The sequence below is a fragment of the Hemibagrus wyckioides genome, linkage group LG24 (genome assembly GCF_019097595.1).
Source record: "Hemibagrus wyckioides isolate EC202008001 linkage group LG24, SWU_Hwy_1.0, whole genome shotgun sequence".
NCBI lineage: Eukaryota > Metazoa > Chordata > Actinopteri > Siluriformes > Bagridae > Hemibagrus > Hemibagrus wyckioides.
Window position 1 is genome coordinate 18,410,928 of NC_080733.1, and position 19,677 is coordinate 18,430,604.

At 43.5% G+C, this 19,677-nt stretch overlaps 1 protein-coding gene across 4 annotated transcripts in view; it reads right to left on the reverse strand.

The window, feature by feature from the left end:
- LOC131344726 (NLR family CARD domain-containing protein 3-like) overlaps positions 1 to 17,913 on the reverse strand; it is a 28,157-nt gene extending 10,244 nt beyond the window's left edge. Inside the window, exons 1-7 of one of the 4 annotated variants that reach the window (XM_058377189.1) lie at positions 17,816 to 17,913; positions 17,644 to 17,671; positions 13,143 to 13,241; positions 4,681 to 4,797; positions 3,830 to 3,946; positions 3,150 to 3,203; positions 619 to 2,205 (exon numbers count right to left, since the gene is read on the reverse strand). In XM_058377189.1, coding sequence (XP_058233172.1) covers positions 619 to 2,205; positions 3,150 to 3,203; positions 3,830 to 3,946; positions 4,681 to 4,797; positions 13,143 to 13,192 — 1,925 coding nt within the window. In that variant the 5' untranslated portion in view covers positions 13,193 to 13,241; positions 17,644 to 17,671; positions 17,816 to 17,913. The remainder of the gene's footprint in view (positions 1 to 618; positions 2,206 to 3,149; positions 3,204 to 3,829; positions 3,947 to 4,680; positions 4,798 to 13,142; positions 13,242 to 17,643; positions 17,672 to 17,815) is intronic. The other 3 variants (XM_058377191.1, XM_058377188.1, XM_058377190.1) reach the window with 3 other exon arrangements.
- Positions 17,914 to 19,677: the final 1,764 nt, after the last annotated feature.

The following is a 19,677-nucleotide window of genomic DNA, read 5'->3' on the forward strand; positions in this document are numbered from 1 at the left end:
CGTGGACCAGTCTATGTGGGGGGTTATGTAGCTGCAGCCAGGGGAAACCTAGGATGAGGCCGAGTTCAGGGACCGTAGTGACAAACAGGGTAATGAGCTCTGTGTGATGCCCAATATGCAGGGTAAGTTGGGCTGTCTGGGAGATTATCCGGCTATCCAGGGCGGCAACTGGCAGTAGATGTGAGAGATTCTCTAGTGGTAGGCCCAGCCGGCGGGTTAGTTTTTCATCAATGAAATTACCTGCAGCCCCTGAGTCAATAACGACTTGGAGGCCCGCTTGTCTGTCCTTGCCCCAACGAAGGGTGGCCGGTAGAAACAGGCCTGACATATGAGGGGCTGCATTTAGGGCCAACCCAAACCCCTCTACTTGGGTGGGACCTTGGCTTTTAACGAGCTGCATGGATGGTCAGCCTGTCTCTGGCTTGAGCCCTGTGGCTGGAGTGGTTCAAAGGGGAATTATTCTGGAATGAGCAACTGTGACGTTCAGGTGCCCACAAACTTTTGGCCATGTCGTGCATTAAAAACTCTTATTTTATCTTTCAGGTCTGACAAAGACTTGTTTCTTGTATGTACAGTATGCTGTAAGAATGTTGTAACAGTTTATTCAACATTACTTACTCAGCTTTTCTGGATGCTGCAACCACAGGCAGGAGCTTCAGAAGAACCTTGTCTGATGTACAGTGATTGTTAATATATTTATTCAGGACAAACACATTGTGTTCCTGCACTGAGGTCAGTAACATAAACACCACAGCTGACCACTGAGATGGAGAAAGTTTGTTTTGTTGTAAATTTCTAGACTTCAGGTAGTGTTGGATTTCCTCAACTAGAGAATGATCTCCCAGTTCATTCAGACAGTGGAGCAGATTGATGGATTTCTCTGTTGAGGGATTCTCTCTGATCTTCTCCTTGATGTAATGAACTGTTTCCTGGTTATGGTTGGAGCTACTTCTTCTGAGTCTCACTATGGTTTGTAAGAGGGACTGATTGGACTCCAGTGAGAGACCCAGAAGAAAGCGAAGAAAAAGGTCAAGATGTCCATTTTTACTCTTTAAAGCCTGATCTACAGCACTCTTGTGTACATCTGAGATTGTAAATTTTGGCCTCAGTATGTTGGTTGTTGTCTTTTTAAAAACATTTTTCTTTTCAATCATCAATTTCAGGTGTACATACAGAGCTGCGAGGTGCTCCTGAATGCTCAGATGAACAAAGCAGTACACTTTACTCTGGTGAAGTCCAAACTCCTCTCTGAAGATCTGTGTACACACACCTGAATACACTGATGCTTCAGTCACACCAATGCCACACTCTCTCAGGTCTTCCTCATAGAAGATCAGGTTTCCTTTCATCAGCTGCCTGAAAGCCAGTTTACCCAGTTTCAGAACCATTTCTTTATCTGCCTCTCTGCTCTCTGTGTACTTTTTCTTGATGATGTTTGTCTGAATGAAATATTCCTCCTTCTGTAGGTCATTGAACCCTCGTGCCTCTGTGACTCGATTAATCCACTCAGAGGGGATTTGATCAGCTGCTGCAGGTCGGGAGGTGATCCAGATGAGAGCAGAGGGAAGCAGATTCCCTTTGATCAGGTTTATCAGCAGCACATTCACTGATGCTGATTCAGTTACATCACACACTCTCACTGTGTTCTGGAAATCCAGAGGGAAACGACACTCATCCAAACCATCAAAAATGAACAGAACTTTGTGCAGACTGGAAAAGTTTGTTTCTTTTATCTCCTTAAAGAAATGAAGAAGCTTCATCAGACTCAGTTTTTGGTCCTTCATCAGATTGAGCTCTCTGAAAGGAAGTGGAAATATGAGATAAACATCCTGATTTGTTTTCCCTTCAGCCCAGTCTAGAATGAATTTCTGCACAGAGACTGTTTTTCCAATGCCAGCAACTCCCTTTGTCAGAACGCTCCTGATGGGTTTGTCTTCTTCAGATAAAGGTTTAAAGATGTCATTGCATTTGATTGGTGTTTCCTCTGTTGCTGCTCTCCTGGATGCTGCCTCAATCTGTCTCACCTCATGTTCATTATTGACTTTTCCACTTTTTCCTTCTGTGATGTAGAGCTCTGTGTAGATTTCGTTAAGAAGTGTTTGGTTTCCTTGGTTTGTTATCACATCATTTACATGATAAAACTTCTTCATCAGATTTAATTTGTAGTTTCCCTGAACATCAGTTCCAGCAGATGAAGGTTCACACCTGTAATATGATGGTGTGGGAAAGAAATTTGGTAAGACCTCAATTACAAGCTCTTATTTCAGTCCAAACTACAGTTTAAGCATTAGATAATCTCATCCATTTATGGAAATACAGTTTGTTTAGAATACAGTAATCCCCCTCTATATCACGGTTCATATTTTTATTTGGAACATAACAAATTTTTTTTGCGGATTTTTCCAGTATATCACGGTATCCGCAAACCTTATAGTGAATTGTATTTATGTTGAAATATGGTAATTTATTAATAAAAATATAATTATTAATTACAAAATATAAACACTAATTAAAGTAAAGTAAAATTTTAATAATATATCAAATACTGTACAGCATAGCATTGTTTAGGAAAGCATTGTTTAGGGATGCTGAAAATCAAAATACAGTATGGATGGAGGAACGAGTCTGGCCAATCGGAATGCCCCATTCATTTAATCATGGTTGTGATTGGCTGTTGCTGGCTATGCGTGCAGTTGGGGAAAGGGAAGCAGAATTCTCCAGCATCCCAGTTCTTCGTGTGTCACTGTACCGTGTTTCGGTTTGTTCTGGGTATGCTGTATTTTTACAGTTTTTCTGCAAGCCCAATTATGTCGCTCAAACACTCTGCACCTTCTAAGGCTTCTGGCTAGGAACATACATACATACAGTACATACATACAGATACTCACTATGAATGTGATATTTTTATGAATTTACCCAAAATTCATCTCGCTATATTTTTGCAAATGTTTTCTCTGTGTGTGTAAAGAGTGTGGGAGGGTAATTTACGGCTTAAACAATAAGATAAAAAGCATTTGGGGGTGGCGTCCATGTATTGCGGATTTTCGTTTATTGCAGGTGGGTCTGGAACGCTGTAGCAGCAAATGAATGGAAGGAAGCACAATACCAGGATGAAACTGTCATTGTCATGTGGACGGTCATGATCTTACCCTGGATCTGTGATAATCTTCTGGACCTTTCTGGTCCCATCCATCTGCAGGAAACTGTATGAAACCCAGAATTAAGTGTTATATTTATTTTTATCAATATTAAATTATATTAGAACAAGATTGTACATGTTGGAGTTAGAACAGAAGTGTTTTGAAATACTTAGGCAAATTATTTTTTTTTTCATTTAGAGGTAGACAAAAAAGCAATGTGAATGTGTCATGTGAGTGTCAATTGGCCTACAAACATGGCTGCCATAAACTACAGTTCCCAGCACACATGCTCACTATCACATTCCTATTTGCCGGTTTACCTTTTGGAACATTTCTAATAAACTGACCTGCATTTGCATCTGCAACTTCAAGGCTGTTTCCTAACACCCCACAGCCCAGTACTAGATAATGAACATGTTTTGTGGCATGTATTGTGCTGTGACAATTTATTTACGCACTTTATTTGTATCTACTCTGAATAAAATATCTCCCTTTTTTACACCTGTGTTACTTGCTTACAGCACAGTCATGTCATTTTATGTGCTACCAGCCCACATATGTTGTTTCTTCTAAAAAATGTTTCAGAAGATAATATGTTTCACCCTAATCCATAGTGCCCACAAGCTTTGCCCTTTCACCAAATTGGTTTATTCATAAAAAAAACCCAAAGTGCACAGAGTTGTTATTACCTGTTACCAGGTGAGGGCTCTCCATCTTCAAATGTAAGAAAAACATCCATAGACGCATCACTCTTCATGGGGAAATAGCTGCGTAATGGTGAGTCTGGTCTCTTTACCTGGGTTACACTGAAGAAGAAAAATATGGAAACAGCATTGAAAATTTAAGTTATATATTATATTATTATATTATATTATTATTATAATATATATATGTATATATATATATAGATAGATAGATAGATAGATAGATAGATAGATAGATAGATAGATAGATAGATAGATATTATATATTATAATAATAAAATAATCTGACTCTAAATAGTTTCTTCATTTTGTATATCCACAGCTGTATTTATGAGGTTTCCCCTTTACTTTCATGTTTTCCTGCTGACTGGAGTTCAAATCATATTTTCAACAGGCTAGTTCTTATATTTTTTGGCAAAACACTTAACTGTTATATGTTTAATGTACCTCAGAATTGTTGGTGAAAGACTATGTCCTAAACGTGGCTTCCTGAAAGAATTCTCATGATCTGCTATTCTGATGTGTATGTTCTATAGATCAATAAGAGTTTAGATTTTACCCTAATCAACAAATTGAGAGTTTATAAATAACAATATAGTAAATCTCCATACCCTCCTGTTGCTAAAGTGATATTACAGACCTCCATATGAGTATTGGACCATGTCTCCTTATTATATTTCCTGTTATATTATATGTTTAATGTATCTCAGTGATAGTGGTGAAAGGTTACATCCTAAAAGAGGTTACTTGAGAGAATACAGTAAATCTGCTTCACAGACAAGCTTTGCACTTGCCTCAATTGGTTTACTCATAAAACATAGTTCAGGCATTATTACCTGTGTCCAGGTGAGGGCTCGCCATCTTTGAATGTAAGAAAAACATCCATAGACGGATCACTATTCATGGAGACATAGCTGGGTAATGGTGAGTCTGGTCTATTTACCTGGGTTACACTGAACCACAATATCGAAACAGTTTAGTGATTTCTTTAAATTTTTTTAAGACATATTTTACATTTTTCATTAACAGTAACAGACACTGGAAAACACAAATGTGATTTGGCCACTGAACATGAGATTAATATAAGCTAATGTACTGTTCCTGAACACATTCACAATATTGTATTATCACAATACATTCCACTAGTCTTTCATTAAATAAATTTGTTTCTACATATTGTATATTTGATATAAGCTACTGTACTGTAACATTCATTATGCTGCACATTTATCAAATTAAGTCCTGTTCTTATTGCTCACATACTCTGATTATAAATAGTTTCTCCATATTGTATATCAACAACTGTATTTTTTGAGTACATGTTCATTAACATGAACAGACACTGCAGAACATAAACCCAGAGGTTCAAATTGGCTAACACTTTACACTTTCATTAAAAGCTTTCTCTTTACTCTCACACCCTCAGACTAAACTCTCTTCTTTTTACGCCTATGTTACTTGCTTACAGAACAGTCATTTAATATGCTTTCGGAACAAGTATTCTGTTTCTTCTAAAATGTGACATTTCAGAAAAGAATGTGTTAGAATTTCTGTTTGACATGGCCTGGACTCCAAATGTTTCCCCTTTTCCCTTGTGTTTTCCTGCTGAGTTCAAATCATAGACTTGACAGGCTGGTTATTATATATTATGACACAAAACTTAACTGTTATACAGATAAGTCTTGTGTCTTATTGTAGTGCTCAATCTTGCCATAGTGTAGAACCTGTGACATGAAACTATCTTCCACAATCTAACCGTGGTGGCAGATTTTGGATGTTCCACATAGAGTATCAAGCTACTACACAGCTGTTTCTGTTTCAGGTAACAACTGTATTTCAACCTACATATGAAATTTCATATGAAAATTATCATTAACACCTGCTTGGTATAACTGGTTAATCAGGTGCCTGACTTTTCCTACAAAATCCCTGACTTTGTGCAAGTGTAAAATATGTGCATGATGCTGGTTTGAAGCCAAAAGGTAGTCACATTAAAATGCTCATTTCTGTTCGCTCACTTTCCATTTTGTAAATTGATAAAAATAATTATTAAGTTAAATTACATTGTAGCATTTCATTTCATATCTGACTAAAACATTTGCACAGCACTGAATATGTTACAACATTGCCCGCTGTTTCCCCCATCATCCAGCAGAGGGACCTGTATAGACATTTAAACACATGGACACCACTGCTTTAGTGTGAAGTATTGTGTGTGTGTTGTGACGGCGCTGCGCACACCGCCGCACGCATGCAGAAGAGAGTCGCTCCTCGCCCCCTCCCTCTCCCTGGAAAACACAAGCTGCAGTGGTGCAGCACCCTGGACAGTGGCGCCCGCATAGACGGAAGCGGATCAGCACCATGGCTAGCGCCACTAAATTGGAGTGCAGGGCGGAGCAGGAGAAAGCGCGCCAAAACGCTCTGGGCCAATCAGAAGCGCCGCTAAACTATTCACCCTCCAGCTGAGCAACATAACAGAGAGGCTGGCCCCGCCAGCCCCCAGAAGGTAGGGGGAAACCCCCTGCTGGACTAATAGGGATGGTGTGTTTTGTTTTGCAGGCAGCTCGGACTAAAGCAAGGCCTTCGTGGAACCACTGAAGCTCAGCCCCTCCTGGATCTGCACCTGCCGTCCCCAGCCATTTTCAGCCTTCGCCAGGACGCTGCTGCTGCTGTTAGTCCTTCCTGGCCTAGGCGCCCTTTCAGGGAAGAATCTCCTTAGTTGGCTATCCTTTTTTTTGTCTTTTTTTTTCCTCTGCCCTCTTGCTAACCTGAGTTCCTGTCTTCCCTACTTTCAGTTCGGAGTAATTAAAAGCTGGTGTTGACGTGCTCCTGGGCTCTGTGTGTTGTTCTCTGTCCCCGCTCAGTGCACTACACTGGTGGAGCTTGCGGGCAGGCGACGCAGAACAGGCTCCTGCGGTCAGCCTGGAGCACATTCTAAAGCACCTGCTAGAGACAAGTATCCACCAGTAGGAGGCTACACGGGAGTTAGCCCGGGGCCTGATAACCACCACTGAAGAGCTAAAGGAGCTCCGAATAGGGCCCCATGCTGTGGCGTTCCCTCTCCCAGACCCCGGCCACGCTGCCCGGCGCCTCCTCACAAAGATGACAGCAGAGGATGACGTGGAGGCCTTCCTCAAGACGTTCGAGTGTACGGCGGAACGGGAAGAGTGGCCACGGCATGATTGGGCCAACGTGCTCACCCCCCCTTCTCACTGGGGCTGCCCAACTGGCCTATTATGCTCTCGAAATGGAGGAAGCACAGGACTACGAGCTGGTAAGGGCCGAAGTCCTCACCCGGTGCGGCCGATCTCCAGTCAGTGCGGCCGGGGACTTCCATAAATGGCGGTACGACCCCAGCGCCAACCCCCGGGCTGAGATGGATGACCTCCTTCACTGCTGCCGCCGGTGGCTACAACCAGACCAGCTGTCGGCCAAAGAGGTCACCGAGCGGGTGGCCATGGACCGGTTCCTGCGAGCCCTCCCTTCGGAGGAGCGCAAGGCCATGGGGCTGCGTAATCCCACCTCCCTGAGAGAGCTCCTCGATGGGCTGGAGTGTGCACTGGCAACCCTTGAGATCGGCCGGGACCTACGGAAGGCAGATTTCTGACCACCTCCCCGCCGGCCCCAGGGCACCCGGCTGCCAGACACAGGGGCCTATGGAGAGAAAAGGAGGCCAGAAGAGCGGCCCCCTCGAGGTCCCGTGGACGAGCCCATGCCTACCGAGCCCGAGCCCACCCCGCCAGGTCAGGCTCCCAAACCTTGGCTCGCTGGATGTGTCCTGCATGCGACCACTATCCCGGAATCCCCAAGGGTCACCGTGGAGCTCACTGGCCGCTCAGTGCCTGCCCTGCTGGACTCAGGGAGTACCATCACCCTGGTCCGACCCGGCGTTCTCCCCAAGACAGCAAAACCGGCAGGGATCATACCCGTCTCCTGTATCCACGGGGATGTCCGGTCCGTCCCATCCGCTCAGGTCCTCATCCGGGGCCCAGCCGTGGAGTGGCCTGTCATCGCAGGAGTAATCCAAAATCTCCCAGTCCCTGTGCTCCTCCTCCTGCATCTGGCCCACACGCATCCACTGGGGGGCCATCTGGGCCCGCGTAACACCCTAGAGAAACTCAAGGACCGGTTTACCTGGCCTGGAATGCAGGCAGAAGTCCAAGCCTTCTGCCGGGCCTGTCCCAAGTGCCAACAGACAGCCCCCCAGAAGCCAGCACCGGCCCCTCTCATTCCGCTCCCCATTATCAGCGTCCCCTTTGAGCGGCTCGGCATGGACCTCGTCGGGCCTTTGCCGAAGTCCGCCCGAGGTCACGAATACATCCTCGTGATGATGGATTATGCCACCAGATACCCCGAGGCAGTGCCACTTCGAAAAGCCACCTCCCCCAACATCGCCAGAGAGCTCCTCGCGCTCTTTAGTCGGGTGGGAATCCCCAAGGACATTCTCACTGATCAAGGTACGCCTTTCACCTCATGACTAATGGCAGATCTGTGTCGGCTCTTACAGGTCAAACACCTGAGGACGTCCGTGTACCACCCACAGACTGATGGGCTGGTGGAACGGTTCAATCAGACCCTCAAGAGGATGCTGCACCGGGTGGTAGATGAGGAGGAGAGGAACTGGGACCTCCTCCTCCCCTACATCCTCTTTGCTGTTTAAGAAACACCCCAGGCCTCAACAGGCTTCACCCCCTTCGAACTCCTGTTTGGTCGGCAACCGCGAGGACTGTTAGATGTGGCCCGGGAAGCCTGGGAAGGACAGCACTCACTGTTCCGCTCTGTGATCAACTATGTCCAAGACATGCAGGCGAGAATAGACCGAGTGGGTCCTATCGTACGAGAGCATATGGAGGCAGCCCAAAGAGACCAGCAGCGAGCCTATAACCGGCCAGCCCAACCCCGGGAGTTTCAGCCCGGGGACCAAGTAATGCTCCTAGTCCCCAATACCGCCTGCAAGTTCCTAGCCAAGTGGCAGGGGCCCTACACAGTCCTTGAACGGGTGGGACCTGTAAACTACCGCCTCCAACAGCCAGGTAAGCGCGCAGACACACAGTTATACCACATCAATATCCTAAAAAGGTGGTTGCCAGCCCAGCCGGCTGTGTCTGCGTTTGCTTCTGCCGCCACAGATCCCCAAGAGCGCACCTTAGTCAGGAGGGGAGAGGTGCTCTCGCCAGCCCAACAGCAAGATCTCACCAAGCTCATCGACCAGTTCACAGATGTGTTCTCGGCCACTCCAGGGCTCACGCAGTTGGTGCAACAACGCAGTTGGTCCCCGAAGCCCGACGTCAGGCTATAGAAAAAGAAGTGGAGCAAATGCTAAGAGATGGGGTCATTGAAGAGTCCACCAGCCCATGGTCCAGCCCCATTGTAGTGGTGCCCAAGCTGGATGGGTCCCTCCGCCTTTGTAATGATTTCCGGAGGCTCAACCAAATCTCGGAATTCGATTCCTACCCCAGGTGGATGATCTCGTGGAGAGACTGGGAAAAGTCCAGTTCGTTTCCACCCTGGACCTCACCAAAGGCTACTGGCTGGTGGCCCTAACCCCAGACGCTAAACCCAAAACCGCCTTCACCACCTCTGGAGGCCATTGGCAATATAGAGTCCTGCCCTTCGGTCTTCACGGGGCCCCAGCTACCTTCCAACGTCTTATGGACATCGTTCTCTGGCCCTATAAAGCCTTCGCTGCCGCCTACCTAGACGACGTCCTTATCCACTCCTCCACCTGGTCAGACCACCTCTTCCACCTGAAGGAGGTATTGAGCGGCCTCCGGAAGGCAGGACTGACGGCCAACCCCCGTAAGTGCCACCTGGGGCTGACCGAGGCACAGTACCTCGGCTACTGCATTGGACGGGGGCTGCTACGACCCCAAGAAAAGAAGGTCGAGGCCATCAGGAAGTACCCCCGGCCCACCACCAAAAAACAGGTGCGAGCCTTTCTGGGGTTGGCGGGGTATTATAGACGATTCGTCCCTAACTTCTCCTCTGTAGCCTCCCCTCTCTCAGATCTCACAAAAAAGGGCCAACCGGACCAAGTGCGCTGGATGGAGGAAACCGAGCGAGCCTTCTAACAGCTGAAAACAGTGCTCACCAGCCACCCAGTGCTCCGAAATCCTGACTTCAGAGTTTCCTTCACCCTTTATACTGACGCCTCCGAGACAGGTCTCGGGGCGGTTCTGTCCCAGGTATTTGAAGGGGAAGAGCATCCGGTCCTCTACACTTCAAGGAAGCTAACCCCTGCTGAGAGAAACTACGCTGCAGTGGAGCGAGAAGCCCTGGCAATCAAATGGGCCATGGAGGAACTACGCTACTACCTGGCAGGGCGGCACTTCACGCTGATCACGGACCACGCGCCTCTGCAATGGATGGCCAAAGCCAAGGACACTAACGCACGGGTAACTAGGTGGTTCCTCTCTTTGCAGGACTTCTCGTTCCAGGTCCAGCACAGAGCCGGGAGCCAACATGGGAATGCGGATGGTCTCTCTCGCGCCCACTCCCTCTGGGCCCAAAGACCACCAGGTGGGCGCTCGGGGCTAAGGGGGGGGCCCTGTGACGGCGCTGCGCACACCACCGCACGCATGCAGAAGAGAGTCGCTCCTCGCCCCCTCCCTCTCCCTGGAAAACACAAGCTGCAGTGGTGCAGCACCCTGGACAGTGGCGCCCGCATAGACGGAAGCGGATCAGCACCATGGCTAGCGCCACTAAATTGGAGTGCAGGGCGGAGCAGGAGAAAGCGCGCCAAAACGCTCTGGGCCAATCAGAAGCGCCGCTAAACTATTCACCCTCCAGCTGAGCAACATAACAGAGAGGCTGGCCCCGCCAGCCCCCAGAAGGTAGGGGGAAACCCCCTGCTGGACTAATAGGGATGGTGTGTTTTGTTTTGCAGGCAGCTCGGACTAAAGCAAGGCCTTCGTGGAACCACTGAAGCTCAGCCCCTCCTGGATCTGCACCTGCCGTCCCCAGCCATTTTCAGCCTTCGCCAGGACGCTGCTGCCGCCGTTAGCCCTTCCTGGCCTAGGTGCCCTTTCAGAGAAGAATCTTCTTAGTTGGCTATCCTTTTTTTTTTTTGTCTTTTTTTTCCCTCTGCCCTCCTGCTAACCTGAGTTCCTGTCTTCCCTACTTTCAGTTCGGAGTAATTAAAAGCTGGTGTTGACGTGCTCCCGGGCTCTGTGTGTTGTTCTCTGTCCCCGCTCAGTGCGCTACAGTGTTTTCACCACATACCGGGCCTTAGTTTATTCTACTGTCTGCCTTTTGTTCTTGACCTGTTTCTGTTTTTGGATTTATTCTGTGTATTGGATTTGCCCTATTGGATTGTTTGACTCTGTTTGATTCTTTTGACTGTTTTATCTGCTTGTTTGATCACGTTTTGCCTTTGCCTGCCATTTTTGCTTTGTTTGCTTGGTTTATTTAGGGTGATGTTATTCAATTCAATTCAATTTATTTTTGTATAGCGCTTTTGAAGAGCATTGTCTCAAAGCAGCTTTACATGAGAAACAACATAAGAAAACAACAAACATATGAACAGACAAACAGACAGACAGTCCTAGATGTTATCCCAAGTGAGCAAGCCTGAGGTGACTGAGGCAACTGTGGCAAGGAAAAACTCCGTTAGATGGTATGAGGAAGAAACCTTGAGAGGAACCAGACTCAAAAGGGAACCCATCTTCATTTGGGTGACAATTGTGTGATGTTGATACAGCATGTGTATAATGTGTTATGTAAATCAATAAGGAGGTTGTTGTCCACAGCGCTGCTTGAATACCCCAATGCTCACAAGCAGAACTTGGCTAGAGCTGGTCCATCTCCGGATGCCACTGGAGCCGGCACAGTCTCTGTATGCCTCGGGATGGGTAGAAGAAGGGAAACAATGGAATATTGTTATGTCCTCTTTTTGGGACTAAAAAAATGCGTCCGGGCGGGATTTCTAAATCTTCTAAAATGTTCAGGATTTGGCTTTTGCTTTCTACACTCGTCATTATTTGTATGTGTTTTGGCTTTACTTTGACCTTTCTCCTTAGGCCACACCTTGTTGCACGCCACCATTGGCCAGTTCGTCTAAATCCCTCAGCACCACGGCAACAGCCAAGAGAGAGAGCAGCAGTTTACCTGTCAGTGGGTGGCTCCTGAATAGCATAAAAGATGCCCAAACGCAAATGTAAATGTAAATGTAAATGTAATTGACAGATGATTTACAAAGAAAATTCCTTTGGTTTCGTCTGGGTTGGGATCTGTCTGAGGCAGAATGGCAGACCTGCAAAGCTGGCATGTACATGCCAGTGTCAAATAAATGTTCTAGAGACCTAGAAGCCCACATAAGCTCCGCAAAACTCACAGTTGCAGCTAAAGGAGAAAGCTCTTCAGGCAAATTAACTGATGATGTTGTGAGACCAGGTAAAACAGATGGTGCTGTTACTGCTGCGGAGGGAGTTTTTACATTCCAAACCACGAAGCATCACAATAGCTATAGATCAATGGACTGCACGTCTGCTTTGTTGAAAAAAAGGCTTTCCCCTATTTCCGAGACAGCGCAAAGATTTTTTTCAAGCTCTCGTACAAAGACTGAAGCAATTATTAACGCTGTGATAGTGCCACATTCGGTCGACATAGCTCTGAAAGCACTGGAAGACATCTAGAAGACACCTTATTGTGGTGTTTCTAATGATGGAAGCAATCACAGTGCTGTGAAAATATTTCCTCTGCTTATTCAGTATTTTGATTGGAAGAATGGTGGAGTGCAAAGTAAATTAGTCAAAGTTTAAAACACCCCAAATGAGTCAGCTGAGACTTTCATGCCTATTTGATTGGTAATCAGTAAGTACTGGGAAAGATTCGTTCTTCAGGAAAGTATAGTAGAGAACATCATGAGGACTGAAATGATTTTTGACTGATATAGTGGATTTTTTTTTCTTTTTTTAATTTCAACTAATTTTTTTTTTTTTTTCATTTTACTTTAACTTATGGCCTTGAAAAAAACAGTGTCATGTAAACGGTATTAAATGCTAATCTATTTTTTTTATTTGTTTGTTATTTTTCTATTGGTGAGGGCCAAAAGTTGAATGAAAATGATGTTATTAGTTTATGTATTAAAGATCAGTAAAATAATTTCACCCTCCCAACCCCATCCTGATCCTTCCACCCACAGTGGGTGTCTGTCCGCCTCCTGCCCCCACTGTCCTCTTTTTTGAAAACATGGTCAAAATATGGTCACCCTAGTTTATTAAATATTCATTCTCTGAAAATGGATCCTGTTGTGTAAACTGATTTTCACACAGATATTTGTTTATACAGAGGCTCTTACTTGTGTCCAGATGAGAAGTCTCCCTCTGTTAATGTAAGAAGTGGATCCATGGCACTCACTGTTCATGGAGACACAGCTAGATAGTGAAAAGCCAGAAATCTGGGAAAACACATACATACCCTTAGCAACTTACATCTACATACAAATACTTAGAAACCAAAAACACATAAAATGTAAGACTTCACCAATTTTCACAAACTGAGGAACCTGGAGCTGTGAAGCTTTAACAGCTTATCCAAATAGTGCATTTGCTTTGCAGTGGCGTTTTTTTTAAACTGTTATATTTAACTAGCTTTTTCACTGATAATAGATAATAATAAGATTTACATAAAATTTTCATTTTATGTTTTACCAATAGAGCTGTTTCCATTATATAGACTGCTGAGTAAATACACTATATTGCCAAAAGTATTCGCTCACCTGCCTTGACTCGCATATGAACTTAAGTGATATCCCATTCCTAATCCATAGGGTTCAATATGACGTCGGTCCACCCTTTGCAGCTATAACAGCTTCAACTCTTCTGGGAAGGCTGTCCACAAGGTTTAGGAGTGTGTTTATGGGAATTTTTGACCATTCTTCCAGAAGCGCATTTGTGAGGTCACACACTGATGTTGGACGAGAAGGTCTGGCTCTCAGTCTCCGCTCTAATTCATCCCAAAGGTGTTCTATCGGGTTGAAGTCAGGACTCAGGCAGGCCAGTCAAGTTCATCCACACCAGACTCTGTCATCCATGTCTTTATGGACCTTGCTTTGGTCACTGGTGCACAGTCATGTTGGAAGAGGAAGGGGCCAGCTCCAAACTGTTCCCACAAAGTTGGGAGCATGGAATTGTCCAAAATGTCTTGGTATGCTGAAGCATTCAGAGTTCCTTTCACTGGAACTAAGGGGCCAAGCCCAGCTCCTGAAAAACAACCCCACACCATAATCCCCCCTCCACCAAACTTTACACTTGGCACAATGCAGTCAGACAAGTACCGTTCTCCTGGCAACCACCAAACCCAGACTCGTCCATCAGATTTCCAGATGGAGAAGTGCGATTCGTCACTCCAGAGAACGCGTCTCCACTGCTCTAGAGTCCAGTGGCGGCGTGCTTTACACCACTGCATCCGACGCTTTGCATTGCACTTGGTGATGTATGGCTTGGATGCAGCTGCTCGGCCATGGAAACCCATTCCCATTCCTGCGCACTGTTGCACTGAGCTAATCTGAAGGCCACATGAAGTTTGGAGGTCTGTAGCGATTGACTCTGCAGAAAGTTGGCGACCTCTTCGCACTATGCGCCTCAGCATCCGCTGACCCCGCTCCGTCAGTTTACGTGGCCTACCACTTCGTGGCTGAGTTGCTGTCGTTCCCAAACACTTCCACGTTCTTATAATACAGCTGACAGTTGACTGTGGAATATTTAGGAGTGAGGAAATTTCACGACTGGATTTGTTGCACAGGTGGCATCCTATCACAGTTCCACGCTGGAATTCACTGAGCTCCTGAGAGCGACCCATTCTTTCACAAATGTTTGTAAAAACAGTCTGCATGCCTAGGTGCTTGATTTTATACACCTGTGGCCATGGAAGTGATTGGAACACCTGATTCTGATTATTTGGATGGGTGAGCGAATACTTTTGGCAATATAGTGTATCTGACATGAAGCTGTCGGAGAAAAGTTTATGCTTTGCTTTAAATTAGCAATACTATGCCTAAAAGTAGTGTTTATCTATCAAAAATTATTTAGCTATTGATTAGTAGCTGGCTTTGATTAATGCAAATTTATAATAATCATGCATGGCCATTAATATTAGTGTACTAGTGTAACAACCACAGTGAGACTGGAAGAAGGAAAGAGAAATTTATTAAAACATTAGAAGTTACAGATCAGTCAGCCTATCCAATGGGATCAGTGGGACCGGAGGGTGAGTAGTAGAAGAAGGGACCTCAGGCTGCTGAGGAGAAGTGGGAGAATAATCAGTGGGATAAACTGGAGGTGAATACACAGGAGAAGAAGGAGTACTGTAAGGCAAAGGCACAAAGCCAGGAGAAGAGTCAGGAGAGCTAGGAGGCGAAGAAGTGTCAGAAGAGGGGTCCTCAGAGGAGATCTCAATGGGGAAGTCATCAGTCTGGATGCCTTGAGAAGTGGTGCGTGTCCAGTGCCAGTAGAAGGTCTGGGTGGACTGGTCACAGGTTTTCAGGTGAAATTGGGTGCTCTGATCCAGACAGATGGTATCTCTCATGATGTGATGAGCAAGGTGGGGAGACTCAGGAATAGAGTTTTCAGATAGGTGGAAACCAGTAAGCTCACTGGCTAGGCAAGACAGCTGATATTGGTGATAGCATCACAGAGTACCCCTGGGACCTCTTAGGAAGATAGCACAGCGGGCTGACTGAGCTAGAGGGAAAAACAGGATGGGATGAGTGAGGTGCATATCATGTGACTATGTAATCTTAAACAAGGCTTAGCAGGCAGCGAGGAAAGGCAATGAAACGCTTAAAGGCTTAGGCCTCAGAATATGCACCAAGGTTGGAGCAGGCAGTGTGGGCAGTAAGCTAGATGGGTCACTGTGACATAGTCAAAACAGTAGTAGGCTGTTAGGGTATTGTGACCCGGTCTATGGTAATCAACAGCATTGGTACATCAGTAACTTATGGCAATGAAGCGTGGAGGATGTGAAGCAGTATAATGGTAAGGCTTACTTACGATAAAAATAGAAGTGCAACTAAGATCAATCATTTAATGAAATGTCAAGATAACAGAGAAAAGGTCAGGGTACTTACACATGATTGTGGAAGGCAGAGGTCAACTTGAGAGGTCACGGTCAAATGAAGTTGATGAGGAAGTGGGCGCTTATATCTAGGCGCTATTTTTCTTAAAAATTTTCCAAATTAGCCTAAAAATAAGGGGAACTTGAGAGGGGAAAAAGTGACATTAAGGGGAGGATGATCTCAACTTAGGGACGGTATAGGGACAAACAGGAAAATAATGGGAAATGGTAAAAGTATGTAAATTAAGTAAGGAGGGGCCAAAATGGTTCTAAACATGAAAATAATGGGAAAGCTGCTCAACATATGCAAATTAAGGAAGATGGCGCCACAGGGCACTCGAGGTATAAGTAGAAGGGAATTTTCTGGGTTTTTCAAACCAGCTGCTCTCTTCAGAAATGCATGTGATTGACTGTATGGCTGAGTAAAGAAACCTGCTTCTTCTCATCTGCTGACTGAGATCTCTTTTATTTACAAGTTTTTGTTAGTTTATTGAGTTCATTGGGTAAGATCACGGAAAGCTAAGAGAAATAGCCACAAACTAAAATTCCACCCAGTGATACGTCCACTCGGAGGGGGCTCTGAGTTCCAACAAATCTCCGTTCACAGAAGCAAGTGGCAAAATGCCAGGCCACCATTCATTGTATACTGTACAAAATTTTGGGTTGCTCTTTTAAATGTAGCCACTGGCCTACACATATAGGTAGTTTAGTTGGGTTATTTATTCCATTACTAGTTTAATTTGGTAACAACTCATATTGGTTTAGATATTCTGGGCTGTTAAAAACATTTAAAAAATTAATGGTTCAACATTCAAAGACACAACTTGATTATTTGATATCCTGCTGCTTTCCTTAACAATGAAGTTAGAAATTTACATTCAACATCCAATTTACTAGGGTTAAGGTTAGCAGCAGCAGAATGTATAAAATCATAAAGATACAGGGTTATAAGCTATAGTTAATGTTCACATCAGACATCAGAATGAAGAAATGTCTGATTTCTGTGCCTTTAATCATGATTAAACCGAGCATATTTTTTTATGGCAGATGAGCTTGTATGAAATTTTCAGAAACTGCTGATCTCCTGGGATTTTCACACACAACAGTTTCAGCTTATGCCTATAACTAACTAACTAACTAACTAACTAACTAACTAACTAACTAACTAACTAACTAACTAACTAACTAACTAACTAACTAACTAACTAACTAACTAACTAACTAATAAACTAACTAACTAACTAACTAACTAATAAACTAACTAAAGAAACACATAGATAGATAGATAGATAGATAGATAGATAGATAGATAGATAGATAGATAGATAGATAGATAGATAGATAGATAGATAGATAGATAGATAGATAGATAGATAGATAGATAGATAGAAATAACTAAATAAATAAATATCCCGTGTGATCTGGTTTCGTGCTCAACAAAGAATATAGGTAAAAACCGTATAAAATAAACCTTCTTAAATATAAAAGTTCCCAGTTCACCAAGCTATGATGTATTTAACGTTATAACATTTTTATCATATCTTTGCCCCGGGAATCCGCACGGCTCTGCTGTGAATAGGTCAATGTTTGACAAATTGTACAAAGGTTTTAAAGTATAAGCCGATTACTTGGTAAAGCCACTGGCGGAGTTTATTCCATTTCATTATTCTTATTTTACTGTTGGAGAGAGAAATTAGCTCGAATATAAGATGGTATTTTGCTCAGGTGACACTCCTAACACTTACCTATTTTCCACTACGACAAACCTCCTACCTGTTCGAGAGAAAACGTTTACTGAAGCAGAAGAAATCAAGAACTAGTTCATTTTTCCTAATTTTATTTTTTACAAATACACACAGTATACAAAACTAATCCAGTTGTTATTGGCTAAAAGGTTTTTAGAGATATCTTCCTTACCTTTCGTAAACGGCTCTTTTCGCCCGTCAGAACTGGAGTTCTAAGGAGAATTATAAGAAACTCTTTCGCTTTCATTTTTTCAAGAGGTGTGAGCTGCTATGATAAAAGTTTACAGACCACAAATTTGAAACTTATCCACCGATTAAATGTGTATGTCTTTATCTGTTTCTGTTGTGTAGTTTTCTGCTATAATCGATACCACATTTACAAAAATATCTCTGTATTATGTTTTCTGAATATATCTATTTTCCTAACTGTCATTACCAAATCACACCACCAGATGGCGACATTGATTACTAAATCTTAACCACATCTTGTTACGTCACTCCCCCCCCCCCACACACAGGCACACCTTCCCCATGAAACAACCTACATAATATAATATATGTAAGCATAATAAAGTCCTTAATAAACAAAAACTACATAATTGTCTTACATTATTCTATAATCCCTATTTTTCAGGAATGTTCTGTTTAAAATGTGCTTGAAAAAGGATGTTATGGTGTTATTTATTTGAGGAAAATTATGGATCTCGAGGCATATATCAGAGTTCAGAGTTCCTAGTGAAAACAATAAAAGAATCTCTATTTGGGAAATACAGATGCAAAGTGTTTATTTATCTAAGCAGGGACTTAAATAACAAAATTAAAAATCTCATTATCTTACTCCCTTAATTGTAACATGGAGCAGTGGAAACTTATTCCTTATTCATCCAAAAACCTTTTATTTATAATTTATCAGGGTGGACTGAGGAAGGTAAATAATGGAGTCTCTGTCCTAGAGAAGGGTCTTTTGATGTTGATGATTTAAATTTACTTTAATTAAGATATTGTTTACCCTTCTATGGTTGACAGGTGTAACATGCACTTAGAAAACAGTATGGCCGGTATCAAATTCTTGTATTAACCCTGTGGTAATAGACAGGGCTCTTGTCACTTCAGCTCAGAGGTAGCAGCAGCAGCATGACTACGAGTGAGCCTGAGAAAAATTCACTATCACTAATTTCCACCTCTCTTACCCCCTCTCTGTCACACACACTTAAGCAACATCACATACACATATGGGCACACACACACACACACACACACACTTACTTGCATATTCATATACACACTTAAGAACAATTACATAAACATGCACACATACAGACTTTCAGCTTTTTGAGTTCAGTTCAGTGAGTTTGCACAGAATTTCACAGAAGTATTATAACATTTCAGAGGCTTTATTTTGATTTAAAAAATGTAGTTGAAATGGATTGTAATAATGATCGAAACATGGATGTTACCTCGTCCTTGAAAATATTTTGTTTCCCCCCTTTTACTAGGCATTGTCTTTATACAGTTAATTTAACTTTGAAAAAGACACTGTCTGTTCACAATAAAATAATGAACCCCCTCTCCCTAACTAGCCCCTGATGTTTCGGGCTCAGCCCTTGATGTTTTCAAATTCTAGATACACCCCTGCCCAGGACCCTGGGGCTGTGAGGTGCCAATGCTACCTGGTGCACTCCCTGGTTACAGTATAATGCTTCTAGGAGAGTTTAATATTATTATTATTATTATTATTATTATTATTATTATTATTAACAATAATAATAATAATAATAATAATAACAATAATAATAATAATAATAATAAATATAAATATATATGTTAATATTACATAAACACTTGATTAGTAAAAACTTAATTAAGAAATGCTTAATAAATTATACTAGTGAAATATTCAATAATTGTTTGTTTTTTAATCGGGGTTGTTAAGCTGGTAAAAATTGATATTAAATTTAGCAATATTGGTGTTTATAAAAACCTATTGAGCTGTTTTTTTGGTGTGATGGTCTATCAGTCTGAACTGAGCGGATC